The 27403-nt window shown below is 35.4% G+C and overlaps 1 protein-coding gene and 1 long non-coding RNA gene across 2 annotated transcripts in view; one reads left to right on the plus strand and one right to left on the minus strand.

Moving 5' to 3' along the window:
- NUDT3 (nudix hydrolase 3) overlaps positions 1 to 21961 on the plus strand; it is a 96529-nt gene extending 74568 nt beyond the window's left edge. Inside the window, exons 3-5 of the mRNA XM_074236517.1 lie at positions 8615 to 8659; positions 11823 to 11907; positions 13749 to 21961. Of these exons, the coding sequence (XP_074092618.1) occupies positions 8615 to 8659; positions 11823 to 11907; positions 13749 to 13927 (309 nt within the window). The 3' untranslated portion in view covers positions 13928 to 21961. The remainder of the gene's footprint in view (positions 1 to 8614; positions 8660 to 11822; positions 11908 to 13748) is intronic.
- Positions 21962 to 24708: 2747 nt separating this feature from the next.
- Positions 24709 to 27403, minus strand: part of LOC141523375 (uncharacterized) — a 41532-nt gene continuing 38837 nt past the window's right edge. Inside the window, exon 4 of the long non-coding RNA XR_012478470.1 lies at positions 24709 to 27083. This is a non-coding gene — a long non-coding RNA (uncharacterized LOC141523375). The remainder of the gene's footprint in view (positions 27084 to 27403) is intronic.

Here is a 27403-nt window from a genome sequence, read left to right on the forward strand (position 1 = left end):
ACTCAGGTGCTGGTGGCTCCAGGGCTGGTGCTTCATCCATTGCACCACCTGGCCATACCTACAATTATTACTATTATTATTTTTTTATTTTAATTTTTTTCTCTCCCCTTTACTTTTTTTTGCCCATACAAGTCTATCTATATTCATGGGGGAGGGGGTATTTTGTTTACTTGTAAATAAGAATATTTATGTAAAAAAAACATTTGTACAAAATGAGAATAAAAAATAAATTAAAAAAAATAAAAAAATAAAAATTAAAAGCCCTCACTTCTAATGTAGGATTAAAGGTGACCTGAGTTTGCTGTAGTTACTCATTTAGTTTGGGAAATGATTCTTCTGTGTAAATTGATTATGTATAGTAGCAGATTTTTTATGATGTCCATAATTGAAATTTTCTTGCCTGTTGATGGACTAACTAGTGTATCAAGAGTTACATGAGGTGGAAACATAAAAGTGCAGGAGTAAGAGAAAACATTTTTGCCTTAGCTTCCCAATGCACCTCTTCCACAACAATATAGAAAATGTACTAGACCAGATTCTGAAAAGAAATTAAAGGTCACAATGAGTAACCAACTCAGGGCAGCTTGGGAAAAATAGACAGGAAGATCTGCTAACATCTGGGCAGAAACCAGCCAAAAACATGCAGCCATAAGCATTAAAAAGAATATTCTGATACCCAGGACCAAAAGGAGACAAGACAGAGCAGCAGTCAGGGTTCTTGGGGGCAACAGGAGAACTCAGAGGACCCTTAAATTGGTGCTGAGATAAAAACACTGTACACCCTGACAGCAACATATAGGGGTGATGGTCAATCCTGATGGACATGCTCATTTCATCATTGCAACAATCAGGAACAATTTGGGGCTGTCTGCAGTGGAGAATACCATCTGTATCCAGATAAAGAATCATGGACTTTGAACAAAGTCCGCGGACTATTCCCTTTAATTTGGGGGGGGGGGCTGATATCTTATTGTCTGATCTTGTTATCTCTTATACTTTATGTTTCTTCCTTAAGAATATGATTTCTCTCTCATCACCCTCAATTTGGATTAATGTATACCATGGAAACAATGTAAAGACTGATAAATTGCTTTCTGTGGGGGGAGGGAAATAAGATTGGGGGGAAATTGTAAAACTCAAAATAAATAAAATCTTTAATAAAAAAAATAAAGGGGGGGAAAAATTGGTGCTGAGAGCAAGAACAAGAGCCTTCTGGCAGTTCTGTTGCCTATTACTCAGTTCCAGGTTACAGACTCAAGGAACAGTGGAATACTTGCAAGGGAACAGAACCTTCTCTGTGTACTAAGCACAGAACAAATTCCAGAACTTTACTTTATAGCTTTCAGCTCAGGAGTAGAACAGTGACTTAGTTCTAAACTTTAACTTGGCCCATAATTCATTCAACTTCCAGAAAAAACTAATCCAAACAAGCAACCTGGCCGAACCAAACAGTCTTGTGAACCAAATAAAATCCCTCATCCCCAAATATCAGAGCCAGTTAGTTATCTGTCAGATGTAATGGTGATACCTACATTGACCTGCATGCAGTAATCATGTGATTTATAAAAATAGCCTTCTCAAGGGTTGTTGTCTGTGTTAGTATTCCAAAGAGAGAGGATAAAGGTTGGGTGTGAGATAAAGGAAAGTTGTGTAATAAAAGTACATTGGTATACTTCTGTATGAATGCGGACTCCAAAGATTATTGAAGCAAAGTATAGTCTTAAGACTTTAACTACTTTTTCTTTACTGTAAATAGAATAGCCATCTTTGTTTTAAATGTACTTTTTTTGAAGAATCAAGATTTTTAAAAAAACATTACTAGTTTACTCTGATGATTGTTGTTATATAGAGGAAGTGCAGTATAGTTTTTCTGTCATTGATTGTACTTGGAATCCTTAAGCAGCAACTCCCTTCACTTATTCTCTATCTTATTTTGTTCATGTATGAATTGAGAGGGTTGGATTTCTAAAGGTCCCTTCCCTCTCAGGGATTCTGAGAGTTTTAAGGAATGAAAGCAAATGAACACATAATAATAAATCATATTTATATAGTGACTTAAATTTTACACAGTACTTTATTCATAAGAAACTTGTGCATTAGGTAATACAGATATTATTTCTTCATTTTGCAGATTAGAAAAAAGACACAGAAATTGCCAACATTATTTGGTTAACTAACATTAATTAGTTAGAATTATATCTCACTACTTCAATGCTTCACAATTAAAATGGCCTGGGTTTTAATCTTGGATCTTCCATTTACTCTCTGTGTCCGTAAGGGAGTTATTTGACCTTTTTTCAACTCAGGTTTCTCATTTTGTAAAGAAGAAGCTTGGATTAGATGACATATGGGTATTTCTAGATACAAGTCGTGTGTGTGTGTGTGTGTGTGTGTGTGTGTGTGTGTGTGTGTGTGTGTGTGTTACGATCTATGAAAATTCTGAAATTTAAATTAGTTTCTGCCAGTTGAAGATGCATCAAAGTTAAGTATAGAAATGTTAGTGGAATACTTTTTGATGGTATTTATGCAAAACTTCTTTAGGAAAATTTTCTCTATATAAAAAGGTGTTGCTGAAAAATATGTAAACTATGAGAATCTAGTTATATAATTGTTATATATAATCTAATTATATAATTTTCTGAAAGAATCTTAAAGATTATCTAGTATAGTCCCTTCGTTTTTGCAGATTAAAAAAAATTGCTCCAGAAAATGGAAGTGACTTCCCTAGGTCTTGAAGTCTGACAAAGTCTGGGCTAGAATTATAATTATAATTATAGCGATTCACTGTAACAGACTGCATCTCTGCTGATGTTGAATATAAAAATGGCATGTCTTGTAGAAATCTGTAAAAAAATTTCTGTATCCCTGCCTCATAATTAAGTAATTGGTTGCACCCTTTAACTTTCAGATTTGTTGTCAATGAGTGTTTTTAGTTTTAGTTCCCTTTTAAAATACTTTGAAACTATTTGGTTAATAATTTGTTGAATACTACTTCTCCACTGCTCCAAAGAAGTAAACTTCTGTTTATTGTAAATTTTTCTCCACACTTCTTTTCTTCTTTCCCTCCCCTTCCCCTGTAATATGTGCAATTCCTAAGCACTCTAAGTGTAGAGGTACAGTTGTGGAAAAGCATTTGCTGCTATGTCTCCAGAGATTATTTGAGTGTTCTGGCTGCTTGAAGTGGGAGTGGAGAATTGGCTTTCCAATTTGGTTTTGTCTGCCAGTTTATCCCTCTTGCACAATAATAAACATCACTGGTTAATTCATGGAGTGCAATCTAGTTATTCTTAGCTGGCAAAGAAAAACTAATTATTTCCAATAGTGAGGGGAAATTGATTTAAATAAGAATTTCCATTCATGTGACAGAAGGTAAATGAATATAAATGTATAGTTTTGAGAAATAATGAGGAAAGGCAAATTGGCAAGTAAATATAAGGGGAAATGGTGTATATAATCTGAAAATTAACATGCAATTAATATGAAACTTTAGTTCTATGAGGTGTTCTGCTCCTATATGAAGTTCTTTGGGTTTGTTTTTTTAAATAAATCTCTTGTACTATCAACTTCATGTACCTAGTGTAATTTCAAAAGCGTGTTTTTAAGCCAGTTGTTTCACATCTATAATACATACACATACAGGAAAGACCTAATCACTGACAATATCTTTATGATTGTTATTTTTGAATAAGCAATTAAAGTTTACTGTATTAAGTAATATAAGAGGTTAGTTACTTTGGATTTCTGTTTAATGAATGCCCTTTAGTATTTTTGTTCATTAATTTCAGTTACATTTAACTTGTACTTTTATTTTGACCTTGCTTAGCCATACATCTTAAAAGCTTTTTTTCTGTAAACATAGCTTTTATATATATGACTTTGATATATTTGATATATTCTACCTAATTAATTCTAAAACACTTCTTTTTGTCATAGTTCTGCTATAAGTTATATACAAAAGCGAAGGAGCCCCAGGGGAGTTGATGAGAGTCAGACTTGGTGTTTATAAAAATCAGTTCAGCAGCTGAATAAAGGATGAATTGTAATGGGGAGAGACTTGATACATGGAGACCACTTTGAAAGTTATTGCAATAGTACAGATTTTGAAGTAAGGTATTTGGCTATATGAATGAAAAGAAGTAGAATGAGATCTGATGTGAACATAGAAATGTATCCATGGAATTAAGGATGACAGTGATTCTAGTTAACTGGGAAGTTGGTATTATCATCGATAATAAGAAAATTTGGAAAGGGAAACATGGTATATTGAAGGGGAAAGTTAATTTTTTTTTTTCGAGATACCCAGAATGATTTGGAGGTATAACTACCTCAGCACAATCTGGCAACCATCTGCATAGAGATGAGAACTCATAGGAACTGATGAGATCAGCAAAGTAAATTATGTCAAAAATATTAATACTTTACATTTTAGGCATGGCACATCTATTCATCTGTAATGTTTTGAATTTTATAATTTTCCCCCAATCTCCCTTCCCTCTAGTCTGATAATCTTTACATTGTTTCCATGCTATACATTGATCAAAATTGAATGTATTGAAATAAAAATCATATCCTTGAGGAAAATATAAAATATAAAAGATAGCAAAATTACACAGTACATGAAAAACCTTTTTTTTAAAGAAAAAATTGAAGGTAATAGTCTTTGATCCTTGTTTGTACTCCACTAGTTCTTTCTTTGGATACAGATGGTGTTCTCCATGACAGATACCGTAAAATTGTCCCTGATTGTTACACTGATGAAATGAGCAGGTCCACTAAGGTTGATCATCACCCCCATGTTGCTGTTATGGTGTACAATGTTCTTCTGGTTCTGTCAAATGTGTTCATCTGAATTCAAGCATTGATCTACTTGAGAAAGATGCACTTGGATATGACATAAGAGTTTGATGTGGGGGTTAGGTTTTTTTTCTTTTCCATAAATATTATTTTTTCCAATTACACTGCAACATTCATTTTTTTTTATAAATTTTGAGTTTCAGGTTTTTTTTTTTTGCTCCCTCCCATCCCCCCGAAGATGACAAACTACCTGTTTTAGGTTACACATGTACCATTGAACATAATACTACATGAAGTAATATAGGAATCTTGAACCACTTTAGTTTAACTTTCACTTAAAGTCACAATATCTAAATACAATTTTGAATTGACATTCTACTGTATTAAATTGAATTGTGTATCGCTCAATTTTTTTCTCCTCTGTTTAATACTAGATCAATATTATCTCTTCAGAATGGGGAGTTACTGCATTTAGAAGAAACATAACTTATAATCCCTTAAGGAGCTGAAGGAAGCAGTAGCTTTAACTGGATACTAGAGAATTTTTTTCCTCTAAATTTGGTTAATACATTTTCCCAGGACTTAGCTTTTGTTCTTGTCCTTTTACATATTTTTCTAAAGAGAAATCTGGAAAGAATTTCAGACTAGAGAAATAGTTAAAATTTTCATTTGAATGGAAAAAAGTTTTAAAAAATACTCAGGCAGGGGCGGCTAGGTGGTGCAGTGGATAGAGCACTGGCCCTGGAGTCAGGAGTACCTGAGTTCAAATTCGGCCTCAGACACTTAATAATTACCTAGCTGTGTGGTCTTGGGCAAGCCACTTAACCCCATTGCCTTGCAAAAATCTAAAAAAGAGGCCTTGAAATATTGAAGAATCAACAAAGGAAATTGAGAAGGAGCTGTGGGATAACCAGAAGAGTGATAACATAAAAACTTAAAGGGGACTTCCTGTATCAAGTTATTTGCCAAGTACTGTCAAATGTGCTTACACAACATCTTACTTTCATCCCCTTTTTCTCCATTCACATTGCAACCATCCTAATTCAGACCCCTGTTGTTTCTCACCTGTCCTATTATATAACCTGTCATGTGCTGATTTGCATTATTAATCTTTGAATGTTTTGGGCCCATCTAGATGAGTATCCAGAAGAAAATAATGATCCAGACATTGTCAAATACTACCAGGAGAATTAAGATTAAGAAAGGACATTAGTAAAAAAAACAACTACTAACTCCATCTTTACCTAAACTATCTGGCTCCCAAGAACAGCCTTATAGAGAAGAAATGTACTTGGAGGGAAGTATTACTGGAACATTGATTTGAAAATAACTTAGACAATAGAAATATGACAGCTTTTTTTCTGATGATTTTTTTTTAGTCATGAACTAGGCATTGATAACAGCAGCTACAGAAGCTAACAAGAAAAACCCATAATTACTCTTTTGAAATTTTATGTGAAGTGTTTAATATATGATGTGGCCTGATTCATACCTTAACAGGATTTGGCCACTTGATTGGTTTTCAAAGGACAAGCATTCACTGTGCAAGTATTTTAAATGTGTTTCTCCGAGTTAACGGTATTAACAAGCTCCTGTAAGCATTTCCACCAGAACTTGAGGTAAATATAAGGAAGCTGTTAAAAAGTAAAACACCACCAAAAAATGTGATTAAAATATGTATATTGTTCAAATGCATTTGGCTTTTTTAATTTTAAAAGAAATGACACACCAAAAATTCATTAACATTGTATAAAAATGGTAAAGATGCACTTTTTGTATTTGTCAGAACATTTAAATTATTGATTTAGTGAAAAATTAATCTGAATGTAAACGTTAATTTTCTCATTATTAGACTAGTATATAAAATACACTCATTTATGAGCCGATTTCTTTATAGATCACTGGCCCATTTCAGGTACTGAAAATATAAGAATGCATCTTTAAAATTATTTTATGAAAGATTTGACCACTTATACTTTGAGTCTGTAAGTTCTAAGAGGTTTCTTTTGTATTTTTATATTGTATATGTAACCTTAAATTTCTTTGAAATATGATGCCGTTGGAACACCTGTTCTAGTATCTTTAAAAGCTTTGTCATAAACAAATGTATAATGTTTTCTTGAAAATTCCTTCAATGTTGAATTTGAAGGCAACTTTAGATTATTCTATTGGTGGTAACTGCCATTTAAACTCTTAGAATAGGTAATCGTTCCAAAGGAGCTGCCTTTTTTCTGTATATTCCTAATACTTTTGTCCAGTTGCATTTATATTTAGAATAAGCCCCACGTAAAACAATGAAAATGTACATAGAATTATTAGTTCTTTCTTATTCGACTTAACTGTATCAAAATATGTAAATTTATCTTTAGACACTCTAGACAGACTTTCTGTTTTTTCCATTTTATTATGTTTAAAGTAAGAATTCTTCCTCTTCTGAATGTTTTCTTGACCCAAATGAAGTGATCGCCTAAGGTCAGGTCAAGAGAGAGCAATGACTGAGATGAATGTCTTTACTCTTTACTAAAATACTAATAAATTTGTGAAACAGTAAAAGAAAAAGAAAGAAAGGAGAAGGCATCTTCAAACTGCAAAAGACTAGTGAGATGAAACATAATGGAGGTAACAGTATAAATGGCTTTCTCAAGGAGTTTTGCCCTTAAGAAGGGGGGGAGATTTAGAATCATAGGAGAGAAATTTGGATCTAACAAGTGTTTTTGAAGAATAAATAAGATGAAAGACTATTACCTTTCATTTTTTTAAAAAAACGTTATCTTCCTATGTAATTTTGCTATCTCTTATACTTTATGTTTCTTCCTTAAGGATATGATTTCTCTCTCATCACATTCAACTTAGATCAGTGTATACCATGGAAACAATGTAAAGACTAACAGACTACCTTATGTAAGCAGAGGAAAGAAAGGGGGAATAGGGGGAAAATTGCCTTCTGTGGGGGATGGAAGTGGGATGGGGGGGGATTGTAAAATTATAAATGAATGAATGACTTTATTTTTTGTTTGTTTGTTTTGCAAGGCAATGGGGTTAAGTGGCTTGCCCAAGTCCACACAGCTAGGTAATTATTAAGTGTCTGAGGCCAGATTTGAATTCAGGTACTCCTGACTCCAGGACTGGTTCTCTATCCACCACGCCACCTAGCCATCCCAATAAATGACTTTAAAAATTTTTTTTTTCTCTCTCTTCATTTTCCATCCTCTATTCATCACCTGACTTAAACATACCCTTTCCTAACTAACCAAACTTTGAATTCTCTCATAAAAATTTGTCTATGCCCACTTACTTTGACACTATCATTAATTGGCTTACATTATTTTATCTTTGTGTGTTTTGAACTCAGCATGATAAGTTCTTCAGGAAAGGAACTGTCTTGTACTTTTTCTTTTTTTTTAGGTTTTTTTTATTTTTATTTTTTGTACTTTGTTTTGATGATGTTTGTTCTTTATGCTCAGGGAGGTGATGCAATGACTTTTAAAGCCCCTATTAATCTGACCCTCTCAGATCTTTCTAGACTTAGTCTTCTTATGCTTTATTTCCCTGCACATAGTCTGTAAACCAGTGACAATAGTTTTCTTAGCTATTCCTGGAACAAGGCATTCCTATTTTCCTCTACTGCAGGCTACACCATGTTCATCATATAAATTGCAATGATATGGAAATAGTCAAAAAAGACCTCCGTTTTATCTTGAGCTATTAGATCTCATTTTGCATTGCTAACTTTTGATTAGAAGAAGGGAAGGTCTTAAAGTATAAATAGCTAAAACAAGGAAACCAAAGTATTAATGCTTTTATTTTCTTTCTTACTCAGGCTGGAGTGAAAGGGACATTGGGAAGATTGGTAGGCATTTTCGAGGTAAGTCAATTAAATCTTTTAACTTCTTCCAAATTGTTCCAGTAGCTTCAGTAGCTTGGATACATTTTACAAATTCTAATGTGATAAAATCTACTGGGAAAACTGGAAAAAAGACTGGCAGAAATTAGGGTTAGATCTGAATTTCATGTCCTATGCCAAAATAAGCTCTAAATGAGTATATGATTTAGATGTAAAAAGCTACCTTGTAAAGAAATTAGAAGTGCAAGTAAGGGGGGCAGCTAGGTGGCACAGTGTTTGGAACACCAGCCCTGGAATTATGGAGAACCTGAGTTCAAATCTGGTCTCAGACACATAATAATTACCTAGCTGTGTGACCTTTGGCAAGTCACTTAACCCCACTGCCTTGCAAAAAAAAAAGAATATGAATATAGAATATGAGAAGTGCAAGTAAGAAAGTACTTGTTTGAATCTGTGGGTGGAAGAAGAGTTCATGAACAAAACACAGGATAGAGGATCACAGAAGATAAAATAGACAATTTTGATATGTACTATTTAAAAGATTTTGTGCACACAAACCAGTGAAGCTATCATTAGAAGGGAAAGTAGGTGACTGGGAGGGGTGGGGGATGGGGGTGATCCTTGTAGCAAATTTCTCTAATAAAGCTCTCATTTCTATGATTATAAGAAACTGATTCAAAAATATAAGATAGATTCTTTCCCCAATAGAAATATGGTCAAAAGCTATAAACAGACATTTTTCAAAGGAAAAATAAATTCAAACATTCAATAGTCACATGAAAAAAATAATCCATATGCTACTAATAACTATAGAAAAGCAATTTAAAACATCTCTGAGGTTTTATCCATCAAAATTGACCAGAAAGAAAATTAAAACTTGTTGGAACTGCTATGTTAAAAAACAGGTACTGTTGGTGGAGTTGTGAATGGGTCCAGACATTCTAGAAAGCAATTTGGAAATAAATCCTCAGTCCCTAAATTGTGTAGGACTCGGTGGCAGCTAGGTGGCGTAATGGATAAAGCACCAGCCCTGGAGTCAGGAGTACCTGGGTTCAAATCCGGTCTCAGACACTTAATAATTCCCTAGCTGTGTGGCCTTGGGAAAGCCACTTAACCCTGTTTGTCTTGCAAAAACCTAAAAAAAAAAATTGTGTAGGACCACTGACCTGGAGATAACATTCCTACATGAGTATCTGATTAGTGATTTTGAAGCATGTTTTCATGTGACTGTTGATTGATTGCTTTGCTTCCTTTAAAAACCATCTGTTCATGCATGTCCTTTGACTGTCTCTTGGGGAATTACTTTTGTCCTGTTATATTAGAAACTGTTTGTTAGAAATCTTGAATATTAGACTTTTATTAGAGAGGGGTTTTTTTTGTTTTTTGTTTTTTTTGCAAGGCAGTGGTGTTAAGTGGCTTGCCTAAGGTTGGATTTGAACTCAGGTACTCCTGACTCAAGGGCCGGTGCTCTATCCACTGCACCACCTAACTGCCCTAGAGAAATTTTTTTTAAAGACATTTAACCATCCCAGGTTTTCAAGACATTTCCCTTCAAATTTTTTAACTCCATTGGTTTTGTTCATATAAAAACTTTTTTTTTTGGTAATCAAAATTATTCAGTTTATATTCCTTAACTGTCCTTTTCTTCTTGGTCATAAATTCTTTCTTTACCTGAAGTAGACTTTCTTACTTTGATTTTCTTAATTTTAATTACCTTTTATGTGTAGGTAATGTATCCATTTGGAATTTGTCTTGGTTTATGATGTGAGATGTTAATCTAAACCTTAATTTCTGCCAGAATGTTTTGTAGTTCTCCCAGCAGTTTTTATTTTCAGTTCATAGCCTTGCTGCTTAGAGTCTTTGAGCTTATTAAATCTGTATTCTGATATTCATTTTCTTCAGGATAATGAGGTATTTTTTTTAAAGAAAAGATTTTATTTATTTTGAGTTTTACAATTTTTCCCACATTCTTGCTTTCCACCCCCCCACAGAAGGTATTCTGTTAGTATTTACATTGGTTCCATGTTATACATTGATCTAATGAGGTACTTTTAAGTGGAATTGTTATTCCCATTCAGGTGTCATTTCGGTTGAAATATGTCTAGTAGAATTGAAAAAGTGAATAAAGCAGATACAATGAAAAATAGACACTGGTTCAATTCTATTAGCAAACTTTTATTAAACATTTACTGTTTGCAAAACACTATGCTAGATATCCTGGGGGTATAAAGACATGAACATAATGATCTCTGCCATCAAGGAGTTTAAATGTAGGGAGGCAGGGAGATAGGAATCGTTATGCAGGTAAGTATTAATACATGGTATTTGGTGAGAGAAAGCCCTAATGACTAAAGAGATCAGGCAAATTTTTCTATATTGTCCTAGAACTGAATCTTGAATAAAGCTCAGGATTCTGAGAGACAGAAATGAGTAGGTTTATTAGAGACAGGTGAGAAAACCCGTGCAGAGGTACAAAGTGGGAAAATGATACGTCAATCTGGTGAGTAAAATAGCAGATAGACCAGTTTGAGAGATTATATTCCCAGAGCCAGTGAAAGCAGAGAATAATAAATTTCATAGTTGGAATGAGCCTCAGGACCATACCTGAACAAGAATAGGCAACAAGTGCACCTCTCCTTTGTCAAAGAAATCCAAGCACCTTCTAAGGTGTTGTAATCCATTCTGTAGTCTCCAAGTAGCATCTGCACATCATTTAGTCATCATCCTAAGTAAGCATAGCCCACTTTTCTTTAATGATGAAGAGGAAACAAAAGGTGTTGAGGTGACTATTTGGTGAAGCTGGCCCAAAAAGAATAATGAGTAAAATAACAGAGTTGAGTGATAAAGTCTATAGGGAAAATATCCTCGTCCTCTTATTCTTGGATCATTTTGGCATTGACCTCATTCTCTTCACCTAGTGTTTCAGCTGACTATAATTATATAGGACCTTTTGGAGTTTTTGAGGTGGTAGTTTTGGCTGGGGGAGGGGGAAGGAGTATGAACTTTAACTTAGCCAAATATCCTATCTTATATTCAGTGAAACCTATAGACTGATTTTTAGAAGATAAGAAAGTACAAGAATCCTTTTGTTCAGGTATCCTCAACAGAGACACATAAGTTTGCTTTATTTTTTATCAGCTGTCGGATAAAGCATGTTCTCTGTTCATTTTCCCTTCTTCTTCAGAACCAGGAAAGAAAGCACAGAACTTACGTCTATGTGCTTATTGTCACAGAAGTGTTGGAAGACTGGGAGGACTCAGTTAATATTGGTAAGTTATCTGTACTGTTGTGTGTTCAGAAATGATTTTCTAAGTAACACCACAACAGGTACCCCTTGTATTCTTACTTTATTAGCTATTACATCTCAGAAGTATCATGAATTATTTTTTTTAAATGGGAAAGTTGTTGAAAGCAAAGAGAGGGAAGAACCCATAAACTTTTGAATTTGAGAAAGTGAGAATTTTAGGATTTATTTTAATTAAACTAAAATTCCCTTCTTGCTTTCCCTTATCTCCTCAAAACCTGTCAGTTAAAAAAAAGCATAAACAAGACAGGAAGGGTATATTGAATTTATTTATAAAATCACACCTTTTTCTGAAAGAAAAGGAAGAAAAAATGACTCAGTATTTAATATTTGTATTGTTTAACTTCTGACATACTTTTTATTTCTTTGGAAAACAAAATTATTATTAGGAAGGTTTTTTATTTTGTTTTGTACCAGAATCGGGATTTGAGCCCCATTCCTCTGACTTCTGATGTTTAAGCCCTTTTTACAAAGTCAGAATTCTGTGTATAAGCAATTAAAAGGATCATTGATTTAACAAATCACCTCTGGAGACAGATATATATATATTCAAGTGGAAGTACCATCAGAAAAGCATTGCCAACTTTTCTGTTTTAAGTCATATTTGTATAATTTCACTTTTGGTTACTCACTTGCCAAAAAAAACTGCCAGATTGTTTGCTTTGCCCAAATGATGGACAAATAATAAACTAGAATTGCCCATGAAATAGAGCCACAATTAATTTCACTAGTATAGGGACCTTTTGGATGAGGAAACACTTTTTACTAAATCACTTCAATACTTTATCTGAATCTTAGGGTCTGGAGAAGTTAGCTAGGGGACTTGAGCATTTAATTGACTGAGGTCATGTAAGCTATTATCTCCCAAAAGTAGGGTTGATCTCTATCCATGATGCCATACTATTTCTCAGAAAAAATATACAGGGCCGGCTAGGTGGTGTAGTGGATAAAGCACCGGCCTTGGAGTCAGGAGTACCTGGGTTCAAATCTGACCTCAGACACTTAATAATTACCTAGCTGTGTGGCCTTGGGAAAGCCACTTAACCCCATTTGCCTTGCAAATGCAAAAAACCTTAAAAAAAAGAAAGAAATATATAGTAAACATGTGAGTTCAAGTGCCAGTGTTACTATACTTTATTAATATATAATTTCCAGTTTAAAAAGGATAGCCAAAACCTTTTATTAATAAATATACATAGTTAGGTGAAACAAATTCCTATATTGTCCATCTCTTAAGAAATACATGTCTCATTCTGCATTGCATACTGCATCATCAGTCCCCTGGACTTGTAGTTTGTACTTACAGCATTGTTGGAGCAATGTTCTCTTAGTTCTTCTCTTTTTGCCCAGCATCAGTTCTTCTAAGTATGGTATATGGAGCCCCAAAGATAACATATGGGTACTCTTATGAGCTATAATAGCATGGTGTCATTAATTTTACTTCTGACTTGAATAAATAGTACTGCCTTAGAATTATAATACTTAAATAATTGTTTTTTTAAATCATTTTTATTGGTATCTTTTGTTTTTCTGTCACCTCCTTCCCAATATATGAAGTTAGATTTTTTTTGTTATTATTGGTTTGCTTAACTGAACTATTTTTCCCCTCTTATTTTGTTCCTTGTTGGGAGTCTTCTTTTACTTTTTGTTAAATAGTATCAGGGAGAAATATTCAGGGTAGGTCATCTATGTGGTTCTCTTAACCTGTCAATACTTTAATGCTAAACTCTTCCTCTCTAGACTAGCTATAGAATGAGTTTTTCCTTGCTTCCCTAATACTCCTATCACTCTTTCTACCCCCAACAGGAAGGAAAAGGAATTGGTTTAAAATAGAAGATGCCATAAAAGTGCTGCAGCATCACAAACCCGTTCAGGCCTCATACTTTGAAACCTTGAAGCAAGGCTGCCTGGCAAACAATGGCACTGTAGTTATGGGTACTACATACTCGGTTACCAGTCAGAGCTCGGTGCCAGACATTAGATGACTGAAGACATCCTCCCAAGAAAAACAGAAATTGGAAAATAGTCTGAAATCCAGATCTCCTTCCCTCTCCCTGATTCTTTTCCCCCTCTCTTCACATGCCTTCTCTTTCAAAGAAGGCATGGGCAGCAACCTGAAACAGAGGAAGTGTTCTTTGATAATGTTGCTGTTTGATATTCAGTGGAGCTTTTTTTTTCTTACTTCTTTTTTCTTTTTCTAAAAAATCCTCTTTTTGCAGGCTAGGGGTGGGATGGGTATGTATTTTGTAAAGTATATTTTGTGCATGATGTGTCCTTTCCCTTAGTACCACATCTACCCTCTAAAGAGAGACGGGCAGCTTCTCCTCTGCTTTATACTCTGAAGTGTTCCTATCTGTCCAATTCCCATCCTGGTCAGACATTTTCCTCTTTTTTTTTTTAATATATATATATATATAGATAGATAGATAGATATAGATATATATATCTATATCTATCTATATATATATAACTAAAAGATGCTGATGCTAGGCTATCTCTTCCAGGAGTCTGTCCTGTAATGTGCTGTTCAGACCTGCAGGTTGGTCACATTCAGTGCATGATACATTTATATACACATTATATAATGACATATAATATGTAAATAAATGATTGTAGAAGGACACACTTAAGAGTCTAATTTTGCATGGTTTCTTTCACTTGGAGTACTCCAGAAGAGAAAAGAGTTTCTTAAGTAACCTGCCTAGTGGGGTTAATTTTACTTTTTTTGACAGTCCTAGACCAGTTTTCCTGTTCATTCTTTAACTTTCCCATCCTTGGTCATATGCTGTAATGACCTGAGTGAGGAAAGAGTTGGGTGGCCTTCAGACTGCCCCTGGTATTCACAACTTTTCTGTCGTCTAAGTTGGCATTGCTGTCTGTCAGAAGAAAACATGAAGAACACTTTACTTCTTTTTAGTACCCAAGCAGGAGGAACAAGTGACCCCAGTCTAGATGCAGTGAAAGAACAATAGAATTGACTCTCAGCCTGCCCTGATGACAGTGGGGATTGGAAGTGGAGTCTTCAGATTAAAATCTATAAAGAACTGGAATAGTCAATGCCAATTCTTTCTGCCAGTTTGACGTTCTTTCCATAACTCTACTTGTAGTTGATCTCTCTCTTTTTTTGTCCTTTTGCCTTATGTGCTGAACTGGATATTATATTTGTGCTAAAGCATCTGACTGCTTCTCACTGTAGCTGCACATGCTCCTCTTCTGTGCTAGGGCAGCTGTATTGTGTCCCCAAAACGAAGCACAAGAGGAGAAAATTCATGTGCTTTCTATTGTGTTTGTGGCGTAGTGGCACTTAGAATTTTACCATGAGCATGCTCAGAATATTAAATTGTCTTTTGCTGTGTGAATATGAAAGGTACAACTTCTGCCCAGAAGTATTAGTGTAGAGGACTCTTAATCATTTATTAGAATAGCTTCATAATGTATTGGCACACTTTAAACTCTTTTGTTGGTTTATTGATGTTTCATACTGTATTTGCCAACTGTGTTTGTTTAGTTGGGAAATAAAAAGGAAATGGTTGTGAGTTTGGGGGATGGGCGGGAGCAGGGCATTAGTTAATCCCTGGCTTGGGACAGGAGGTTGTTGCTAGGTTCTTAGTAGCATCTCCTTTGTCAAAACATAGCCAAGATGTGAAATTAAATCTGCAAAACTCTTATTTAAAATAATTCTAATAAATACTTAGACTTTCAAAAAAGTTTTTTTCTTCCCTCCCACTACTAAAAGGAACAAATAAGTCTGGTAGTTTTATTTAGTGCCTGACTCTGGAGAAGAAGGGAGCCGGTTTTAGAAGCTTGAAGACAGAAAAATCAGAGCAAAGCTAAGCTTTTGAACTTCAGGGCCAAAAAATAATACTAGTATTTTTGTCAGAATATAGTAATCCCATACTAATAAAGTAGTTTTGTATACATGGCTCCAAGATTTCCAGTGATTTGAAATAGAGCATTACATGTTGATTTCCAAATGTTGAACTCATTCTCCTTGTGACTATTTAAAAATGAACATACCATCTTTTTTTAAGCCCACCCCCTACTTTAAAACACTCCAAATTCCTGCACCAAAAAGTGAAGAAACACAAAAAAAAATTGAATCATCCAAGTCTTAACTGGCATCCCAAGAGCATAGCCATTTACTATTGCCTCCCTGATACATTTTTGTCTTGAAAATCCTGTACAGGAAAACAACTGATACTCCTGAAAAAGCCACTGAAGTTTTGATATTGATGTCATGGCTTATTTTAAAGGGATGTTTTAATAACATTTTTAAAATGTTACTATTTGTTAAGTTCAAAATGTAAAGGCAGAATAATATTAATAATTTCTGATGGTTTATTTGTTTGGGTCAGGAAAATCAATTGTGCCAAGGAAGTATTTTAATGTGGCATGAATCAATGCTATTAATGCCCCTAGCTAGAGGGACTTGCTGATAAACTCTTAACTAAAAACAGAAGCTTTATCCAGTACCATAGTTAAAATTAGTGTGTTTTTACAACAGACTTTGAGTAAGTGAAGGTTTTGTTTTTCCTTTCTGTATCACAAATTTCATTCTTGTCTTTTCTAGTATGTATTAGACATCTCTTGTAAGATGGAATAGGTGGTTGATTTGATAGATGGATATGTTGACCTTTAACTTCCAGAGCTCCATTTCCCCAAAGAAAATGAGAAACAAAAAATGCATACATATACACAAACCATCCACATAATATTTAAGAAGAATATAACCTCTTAATTTTGTTTATATTTTCGGAACCATGTACTTTGTGTCTATTAGTGAATACCCTCTAGAAAAGGGTAAAAATTGGGTGACTTTTTTTTCTTTAAAAAATTTTCTCAAAATTTATGTTCTCTTAAAGGTTTATAAAGATTGCAGCCATTTGCTAAAGCTTCTGATTGGGTCTGAGACTTCATTCATTGGATGCCAACAGAACTATCCCACCTTTCTTGGAAGAGAGAGAGAGAGAGAGAGAGAGAGAGAGAGAGAGATTGAATGTGTTTGTGTGTGATAAGGGAGAAACAACATCAACTTGAAATACTTCAGTTTTTCAAATTTTAGAGTAGTTGTTCTGCACTATTTCTTGGGTCACCTCACATGTGCTGCACAGCCCATTACTTCTATTTGTGCTCTCTGTGGCCTTCCTTCTCTACTCCAAAGTCCATGGCTAGAAAACACTTTTGTGGAAGTAGAATGAATATACTTGAGGATTATTTTGCAGGAGCTTTGCAATCCTGTTTCTACACAGTCAAGTTCCTCCATAATGAAGAAATGTTTTCTTTTATAATGTTAGAAGTTGACTCATAGCCCATGCTAGAATCTTGTACTTAGAAGAAAAAATATTTTAGTCTTTGTGGTTTATAAGGAAGCGGGGGAAGTTATGTAATACTTTTCTTCCTCTGCTCTCTATCCTCTAGGTAAAAGTTGTTGCTCAAGTCTTTTCACCTTCTTAAATAGAGGGCCACCATAGGCAGCTTTTAGATCCTAGTATGTATTCTGTTTTCTGTACTGAAACATTTTTAATTCCTATTTAATGTGTTCATGCCTCTGTTGAGATCTGAATAACAGTTTTCCCCACTTCCTTTCCCTTTAAATCAATTTATTCTGAGCCATGTTTATTTTTTTTTAATTAATAAAGATTTCACAACCATAATGTGTTCCTAGCATTATGGTCTTTGAATACTTCCCTAGTGTTTTTGAAGCCTGAACTGAGAATATACTTAGTATGTGCAATAGAATATTTAGTAATTCACATAGTAACAAATTTTTCCATGTGTGTGCACGTATGTGTTTGTGGTGGGAAAGGACTGAATGAATATGTGGTATAATGAGTAATGTCCTCTTGTTTGGATTCCATTTACATTTCAGCAAATAACCTGCAACAAGAAAATAAGCTGGAGTACAGGATAATTAACTCAAGCAATTGTATTTCAGAAATCTAGCTGTGAAATGATTTTTATTTAAAGATATAGAAATCAAATATTTTGGTGTGTCTCCTCTTCCCCCTCTTTTTATAATTTCAAAAAAAGCAAGAGACTGCTTGCAATTCACATAGTTTTGTCACTCTGCCTAACCACATTGACATTCTGCAAACCACCCAGAGATCAGACTTGCCCCAGAAAGGCATGTGAGACTTGGAAATTATAGAAGGGAAAAATCTTCCAAAGTTGGGCTCCAGTGCTCTCAGATAAAAAGCATATGGAGAAGAAATCTAAGGAACGATATGGGTCTTGTTTGGCAGTTACTTCTCTGATCTTGAAATAAGCTCTTGGAATCCAGAGAGGCCTCTGAATGTCTTTCCTTTTTCTGAGTGCCCCTTCTCAGATGTAAAATAACAGAATGCTGATTATGGTATATATATATACACATACATATATATATATATACACATATACATATATATGTGTGTGTGTGTGTGTGTGTGTGTGTGTTTAAAGGAGAAGAAAAAAACTTGATAGCTTGTTTCTATCAGGGTCTAATTGGTGGAATCAGAAATCTCATTTCCTCCTGGAGACTGACACCCTTTAATTCTATCAGTTGGCCTTTCAATGCTGTTTAAATTTTTGGACAGATGTATTTGATTTTTTTAAAAAAAAGATTAACCATTTTCTTTATCCCAGAACCTTCCTGGAAATTTGGTCTTTTCAAATCTGGCAAAATCATGCTTTTCCCAATGAGAAGGCACAAATGCAAAACATTAAATTCACCCCATCCTACTTTAAAGAAAAGAACCTTGTAGTGGCTTTAGATCCATATTATTAGAATATCAACCTCTTGCAAAATAACCATTTAGTTTGAAGATTGGGGGCTACCATTATTAACACTGATTTGATTAGAATTTTAAAAAAGTAGAATTATTTGTATGAGTCAGGACCAATCAATTCCAACTCAGAAATCCATTACTTGATACTGGAGGGGATTCTTCTAAAAAGAGAACTTTTAAAAAAAAAGGTTATTTTAAGTTACCTGTATGATGCAATTCCTAGTCTACCATCTTCTGATTCACTTTCAACTTGTATGTATGTTTTAATTAGCTTTAAATACAAAAGAGTGTAAGGTAGATGCTATAATTTTATTTTGCTGAGCTTTTCAAATATCTTTTAATAAACTAATCACAGTAAATGCAGAGAGAAAACTATCAATTAAAAAACAAAAAATGTGAGGTTGGGGAGCAAAAATATCAGTACAAACTATTCATGTGCTGATTGTTGATAGACATTACCCATGACATTTATTCTGTTGAGAACAATACTTGAGTTCAGCTAAGCATTTATCTAGGTATTGAATTCCAGATTAGTTGAACTGATCATAATCTCTGTATATGTACCTAGAGCCAAGAATGCTTATCACAGCTTAATAGTTTAACATGTTCTCAAAGGATCATTTATTTGCCAGGTGTGCTTCTGGCAACAATTTAAGCAGAATTAAGAATTGGGCCAGGAAGGAAGTATACTTGAGTCTCTATGAAAGCCTCTGGAATTTCTTTAAAGAAAAGAAGTACTGGGACTTCAAACCACACTATTTTCTGAGGTCTGTTATTCCTGGAGCTCAGGATGTGGTGACTTAATTTATCTAGTGACATTGCCCATACTGGAAATAATCCCAGTGAGAATCTTTCCTCAGCAAAGTGCTTGGAGCAACTTTTGCCCAACAGGTGGAATGCTAAAGGGTTCCTTTTCCAGAAGGTGTTGACTGGGGTTCATATAGTCCTGTCCAGCTCAGTATCCTACAACAGAATTCTTTTCACTGTATCCTCAGTACTGAATTGTATACTTTCTGTCCAAAGTATAAAGCTGATTTTTCTCTGTAACCTGGGTGTCCAAGGAATATACAGTGTTAGTTTAGTACATCTTTTGGAAAATTTTGCTAATGTGAGTGATGGGAGTGGGGGGGGAGACAAGGAATTAGGAATGATTTGGGATAGAAGACAGCATTTTAAGTCTTTAAGGACTAGAAAATCTATTACCATGTATGTTACTCTGGACTTAAACATGATGAATTTTAGCCCCAGTAGAGTATAGTACCTGCATGAGATTGTATCACTTAGTAGCATAGAGGAAGGGCTTGAAACCTGTTTGAAATGGAAAGGATTTGAATGTAGCTTTGTAAAAGATACAGGGTCCATTTTATATGATATGAAAATTTCACAGCTGGTTTGTGATCAAAAAAGTTCTGGACCCTCAAATGTGTATGGGATGAGCATAATTTCTGGGAGATATGCCTGTTAAGGTTTGCTTTCTCTAAACAGGAATTATTTGTAGGCTCTTACTCAGTTGAATAGGTTGAATTCCCAAGGTTATCATAGTTGGCATGTATTTAGAAAAAGATGACCTAATAGTATAGATCAGATTGTCTTTTGTTTGAGGTAATGACTGAGAATATTTGAGGATGTTGAAAACTTAAAGCGAAAGTGAAGTCTGTTTTATGCAAGAATTTCTCACATTCTTGTAAGAGGTACAAAAATGACAACAAATTAATACCTTATCCTGCAAATGCCAGCCAATCTTTTATTTCAAATATGTTGTCTTCTATCACCATTGATGGCCTTTTGTAAAGAATAAGCATGAAGTATTGAAAACCAAATGTCAAATTGCATGTTTAATAGTAATGTGTGATCTTTCCAAACAGGTTGCTGTCTCTGGAATAGCTTCTCTGCAATAGAATACTTGTGATTGTGGATGATACAAGTCGTCACTTGGAATGTAATACTAGGGTTTTTTTTTGGGGGGGGGGTTAAAGTGAATTTAGGAATGCCAGTCCCACTTTTCTCCATTGTAGCATTCCCTCAAAGGTGAAATGGCCCAATATAAAGGGCACATTTACTTTTTGGACAAATATGAATGAATATTTACAGGAAATCCCAGGTGGGGGTAAAGAAGCAAAACATTAAATTTTGTTCTTTTTTTTTTCTCCCCCCCAAAAAAGGGCAAAAAGAAAACATTTTATAATCCTTACTCTGTTTTAGTGAAAGGACACTGTTGAACCAAAAACAGCCTAAATTAAGTAGTTATTCCAAAACCAAATATCAAAATTCAAGGCTTCCTCATCTAGAAACCAGCCCTCAAAAGTTCTTGAAGCTTGTAAGAACCTCTGTTCTAACCCCACAAGGCTCATGACACATCATGGGGAAGGGAGTTATTGCTCTTGTGGACTTGGGACGTGTCTAACCATCCTCTGGACCAGAGAATGCAAAAACCTCTTTGTGATAAGTGTATGTTTTACATCTGTGAAAAGAACAGTTTAAAATTTATAATCTCAATTACTTCTAAGAGAGGAACATTGAACAAATGATCCATAGGGAGAAGTCATTAGACTGTGGAAGCAGAGAAACAACTGCAGGGTTCTTCAGGGGCCAAAGAATTGTATTCCCTATACCTCATACTCTTTATTACTGATTATGGTTTTATTGGAATTGTGGTTTTTAACTTCTTTTTTTCCCATCCTTCCTCATTCACACTTTCCCAAAATAACCTTCATAATACAAGAGTGAGATGAACTTTCTGGGTATCCATCTCTCTTAGTCTTCTTGTTCTCTACTTACAGAATTTTAACAGAATTTTTAAGGAAAGATGGATATGGAGAAAATTGCAGGATTTTTTTTCTTTTTTTCAAATTTTTTTTCCAGATCTCATATAGACTTTGCTGATGTCTGGTAGTGGTGTTTGCATTCTATCCTTGTTCCCTGCCCACCCCCACCCCACCCTTGTCTTATGCTTGTTATTTGCTGGCAACATTAGTATTCAAGTTGTAGAAATAGGGCTGGATAAGAAAGATCATGAAGGCCAGTTGCAAACTGAACAGTGTGTGCTTATACATATTCATACACACACACACACACACGCACGCACACGCACAGCTTTTCTGCCTAAAATGTTTAATAATCCTTCCATAGTCTAACTGTGCAGTTCCTTTATATGTTAATCAGTTTCCTTCAACTTGAGTTCTGTGTGAGGGAAAGGCATTGGAATTGTAGGTTGTAATCTTGTGCCAACAAATAAACACTGGTATTTCACATACACTTCTGCCTGATGTCTGTTCTTATTTCTTAGCAGCTATTTTCCAGTTCCTCATAGTTATCCTTGCTGTTGTCTCTCTTAAGTGATCCCTTAGCAGTTGAAGCAGCAAAAAGAAAGTATCATTGTGTGAGCTTTGCTTTTCAGCAACTCAAACCAGGAAAGAGCCTTGTTGCTTGTAAACCGCTAGTTTGGTCAGGATAAGTGGTCTATCAAGGAGAGAGGCCACAAAGCCCATAACTCTAAATACAGAGTTCAAAAAGAAGGAAAATGAGGTCCTGTGAAGGTCTTAAAAAAAAATATGAGTAATGTTTAGATAAGGGAGGAGAGCAAAGCAAATTATCAAAAGAAGAAGAAGAACCAAAAAGCCAGGGGAATTGAATGTGGGTAATTCGTGAGAGGATGGGAAGAGCACAGTACTAAGAAGGTATGGAAGATAAAGTTGGCCCATTAAGATGGACTCTGTTGGATCTTAAAAATGGAGAGAGAATTTAAGAAATGAAGTTTCGTGAATGTGACCGGACATCATGGAACTGTTTTATCTAATGGCTTTTATGGAAAGAAGATAGAAGAGGAAACAACTAGAGAATACTGATACTTTCTCTAACAACTTAGATTTTTTTTCTCCTTTAGGAAAATTGCCCTTTCCAAGTTTGGTTGGTGAATGTGGAACTTGAATTCATATCCGACTAAATTCACTCCTTCCATTAAGTCATCCTGTAACTTTTTGTCCTTCCAACACTGACCAGTGATTAGACACTGGGTCAGTCTTGGGCAGAGAAATCAAGTTGGCAGAAGTTGGGTTTGATGCTTTTGATTTTCTCCCAATAAGAGTTTCCAGTGCTCTAACATTCTCCTAGCTGCTTAGACCTACCACCTCCTCTTATGGTTTGAACATTAGCTCATGGTCAGAGCACCTTCCCTCATCTGTCCAATGTTCCCTTCACTCAGGAAACTACTATTGAGTGACAGTGGGTTAGTCCAAAACTGAATTAACAAAACATTATGTACCTATCATTTAGTGATATCTTCATGGATTTTCTGGGCATCCCACTTTACAGACATTGAAAAGTTTCAGATGAAGACAACCAGGGATGATGAAGAAAAGTTTATATCATATGAAGAGTGGTTAAAGGAATTATGTAGTCTGAAAATACATTATAGTACTAACTAAAAGGCAATTACATTGGAGAAGAATAAGACATGTTCATTTTTGCCCCAGAGGACAAATGAGCAGGGGGGTTGAAGTTGCTGAGGCAGATTTAGATTTGATGTTAATTTGGGAGGCAGGGGGAGAGGGGAAGAGTTGAATTAAAGAAAGTGAGGTTTTTCAGGTGGAGACTAGATAGTCATTGGTTATGTGAGTAAGGATTCTTTTGGGAGGTGTGGGTTGGCCTATATGGCCACTGAGTATCCTTTCAACTCTGAAGTTCTTTGATTTCAGGTGTATGGGAATAAGGTGCTTAGGGTGCTAGCTGCAGAAATGGAGATGGACCAAGTGCCAGAAAAATCGAAAGAAGAATCAGTAGTGCTGATTCAAGTATTAAAATGAAGGAAAGAGTTGAAGATGACTTAAAAGATTTTGACCCAGTCAATTGGGGAAAAGTATGTAATGGGCAGAGGAAATCATTCCAAGAATAGCATGAGTACTGCTTAGATTTTACTGATGTCTGGGCAGTGGTGTATGCATCTCCTACAGCTTGACTTGGTTTGCATTTGAATTCACCACCTATTTACATCTTTCCTCTTGCAGCAATAATTGATTTCAGCTTCAACTGACCAGTCAGCAAGTATTAAGTTACTTCTATATACCAGCCACTATGCTAGGCTCTGGGGCTGCAAAGACAAAAATTTAAGTCTGTCTTATGGAAGCTTTCCCTCTTTTAAGAGAGCCATGCCTATATGAGATATAAAATAAATTCAAGATCATTTTTTAGAGGAAAGTACTAGACAGCTATAAGAAAAAGAAAAGCAATATATAGGGGGTGACTTTTGAAGAATACTGGATTGGATGCTCTGGAAAATCCTAGAGGTTCTAAGAATTGGTTTGGAGAGAATACATTCTTAGACACAGAGAATAGCCTAAATATTGGCATCAATTGAGAGGTGTGCTGTGTGAAAAAACATTTTAAAAAAGCCAACTGATATGAAGAGTGTATGAAGGAGATTAACAGAAGCCCAAAAGGGGAATTTGGAGCCAGAATTTGGCTTTAACTGCCAAACAGGAGTTTATATTTGATCATAGGGGCACTAGAGAACCATTGGGGTTTGAGTAAGGGAATGATTTAGTCAAACATGCTTTAGGAATGCTTTGGTAGTTATGTGGGAGGATGGATTGGAGAGGGTTGAGACTTGAGACAAGTATATCCAAATAGGCTATTTTCCACCTGCTAACTTGCAAAAAAAATGACCAGAAAAAATGGAAATACTAGAAGGATTGTGGAAAAATAAGCACATATATTTTAGTATGGAAAGTAATGTGCAAATAAAGTCACTAAAATGTCCATATCCTTTGAAATAGAGGCTCCATTACTGGGGCTTATACTCCAAGGTAACCAAGAAAAAAAAAGTTCCTTATACTCCAAAATATTTCTAGCAGCACTTTTTGTGATAATTAAAAATTATAAACAAACTAACATCAATTTGAGTAATGACTAAAACTGGTATGTTAGTGTAAAAGAAATGATGCGTGTGATAAATTCAAAGAAGCATGGAAAGACCTGTATGAAATGATAAAAAGCAGAACCAAGAAAACAATATATACAGAGACTACAGTAATGTAAATGAAAGTAACTTCACACAAAAAAATGAAAAGTAAATAAAATATAACACATCAAAGTTATGAGAAAATAGCACAAAGAATCTTTTTGTGGAGGTGATAGATTGACACTTTTTTCATTGTATTGATCAGTTGTGTTGAATTTTTTTTTATCTAGAAAAGTACTATTTGCCATGTGAGATGACTCCCTGGGAGGGAGAAGAGATACTATTATGATATAAGAAACAAAATATTTTTAAAATGCATTTATTTTAAAGGCTATTGCAAAAGTTTGAGAAGGCCTTTTGAAAATTTAAGAATACTACTAGAGTAGTATTTTCTTTAAGTGGAGAGGAGAGGGATCCAAGAGATATTTTTTTTAGGGTTTTTTTATTTGCAAGGCAAATGGGGTTAAGTGGCTTGCCCAAGGCCACACAGCTAGGTAATTATCAAGTGTCTGAGACCGGATTTGAACCCAGGTACTCCTGACTCCAGGGCTGGTGCTTTATCCACTGCACCACCAAGAGATAATGAGATAAAACAAATTTGTCAAACAATTATAGGTAGGGTGAGGAAGAATAGAAAATGACTCAGGTTTCAAACCTAGGTGACCAGAAGAGTGATGAAAGAAATAGGGAAGTTCAGAAAAAGAGTAGATTAGGGGAAGGGGGAGAGAAGATAAATTTGGTTTGGGACATGCATTTGAAATTTCAACAGGATATTTGGTTTTAAATGACCAATAAGCAGTTGGAGATGCATAACTCGGAGATTCTGTAGCTATCAAGACAATATAACCCTGTAAGCCGAGGGTATCAGGCAGGTGGGAGACAAACCAAGAGAGAATTAGTGTCACAAAATCTCAGAGATACAGGAGAAGGTGGTTAACAATTCAAAATATTGCAGAAAAGTCCAAAAGGTTGAGATGATCAAATGTGACAGTTAAGTGATAACTCTGGAGGGAACTATTTTAGTTGAGCAAGGTTGGTTGAGAAGTGAGACTGAAAAGAAATGGAGACTTTTTATAGGAATTTGGCTATGAGATTGTCAAGAAATAAAAGATGGAATAATCACATTTATTAAGCTCTTACATCTCATGCACTGGGTACCAAACAAAAGGTAAAAAGAATCCTTGCTTACATTCTAGTAGAGGAATCACTCCCTTGTTGTTTGTCCTTTAAAAAGGCTATTACATCAGGTAGGTGATGCCAGGACAAGCACAAATGGGATTTGAGTGAGGCATGCTGTGCTAAGTCATCAGTCTCACTTTCTCCTCCAGAGCCATCTGGGTCCAGTGGCTGGATATGGATCAGGACAGCTGGGGATGGCCCTGGATGTGAGGAAGTTTTGTATTCCTTTAAGGAGAGCCCAACCATGAAAGACCCTCAAGGTCCCTGACTGCTTAAATGGTGTGTACTAGTTTATTCTTTCCCTAATTTAGGTTCCTTTGATCTTACACATTCTTAAGACTTCATTATTATAATTGTAAAGGATCTGTTGTTTTCAATTCTTCTGTCAATGGCCTTCTTTGACTTGGTGGAGTCAATGACCTAACTTCCCCCCCCACACACTCCCACTACTGTTTCTGTCTTTGTTTTTTTTTTAGTTTTTCAAGGCAATGGCGTTAAGTGGCTTGCCCAAGGCCACACAGCTAGGTAATTATTAAGTGTCTGAGGCTGTATTTGAACTCAGTTACTCCTGACTCCAAGGCTGTGCTCTATCCACTGTGCCACTTCTTTGTTATGCATTCCTGCCAGGAACAAAATCTCTTGTCTCCCTGGATGTGAGGAGACACCTGGTTGGAAGAGCTTATATTTTGCCTTACTCTGCCATGTGCTTTTTTCCTAAGCATAGCTTATATAAGACTGGTGTTCGTTATCCCAACACCCACTGTCATTGTTGCATCCAGTGACCCAAGGGATTTGGGGAATGTCTTCCTAAAGGTTTCAGCTCAGACTGTAATTTCTTTGTATTTCCCCCCCCCCAGATTTTAAAGATCCAATACCAGATAGTCTCCTCATGTTGTCTATATTAGTGATTACTAAGAATATATACTGAAAAGATAAAGCAAACACTAAACTGGATCACACACTCTCCTCAATGCCTTGGTCTAAGAGGAAGAACAGACTCAGACTCCAAATGATAGTTACAAATATTCTTTCCCCAGTTGGATCTCTTCCCAGTGCAGCGACTAATGGACAAGTTATCCCCTTACTCATGGTATGCAGTATCTCAGATGCTCAGAATCCACTTCTGGCCTAGGTCATCAAACCATTCATCTCTTGGGTAGCTAGGGCTGCTGGCAAATTCTCCTTGCTTTTCTGACTCTGAAACTCAAGGTCATAGTCTGGTCTACTCCAACATTCCTTCACCTAAGAAGAGGAGAGAAGCAACAAAATGGGCAGAAAAATGTATAGCATATTCTCATGGTTTCATGTTAACCATCTTTCTTCTCACCTGGAGGCTAAAAGCCCCCTTTATCATGATTACCACCAGGTAATTATTTTATTCAGTGCATTTGGGACATTCCATGCAATACATGAATAGGAAATAATCTGATAATATATGGTATACTCTGAACCCTTCCATTTTATATCATTATAAGGGCATCTAGGTGGTTCAGTGGATAGAGCACTGGCCTTAGATTCAGGAGGACAGGTGTTTGAATCCAGTCTCAGCCATTTGTCACTTA

This window comes from Macrotis lagotis, chromosome 5 (assembly GCF_037893015.1).
Source record: "Macrotis lagotis isolate mMagLag1 chromosome 5, bilby.v1.9.chrom.fasta, whole genome shotgun sequence".
Lineage (NCBI taxonomy): Eukaryota > Metazoa > Chordata > Mammalia > Peramelemorphia > Peramelidae > Macrotis > Macrotis lagotis.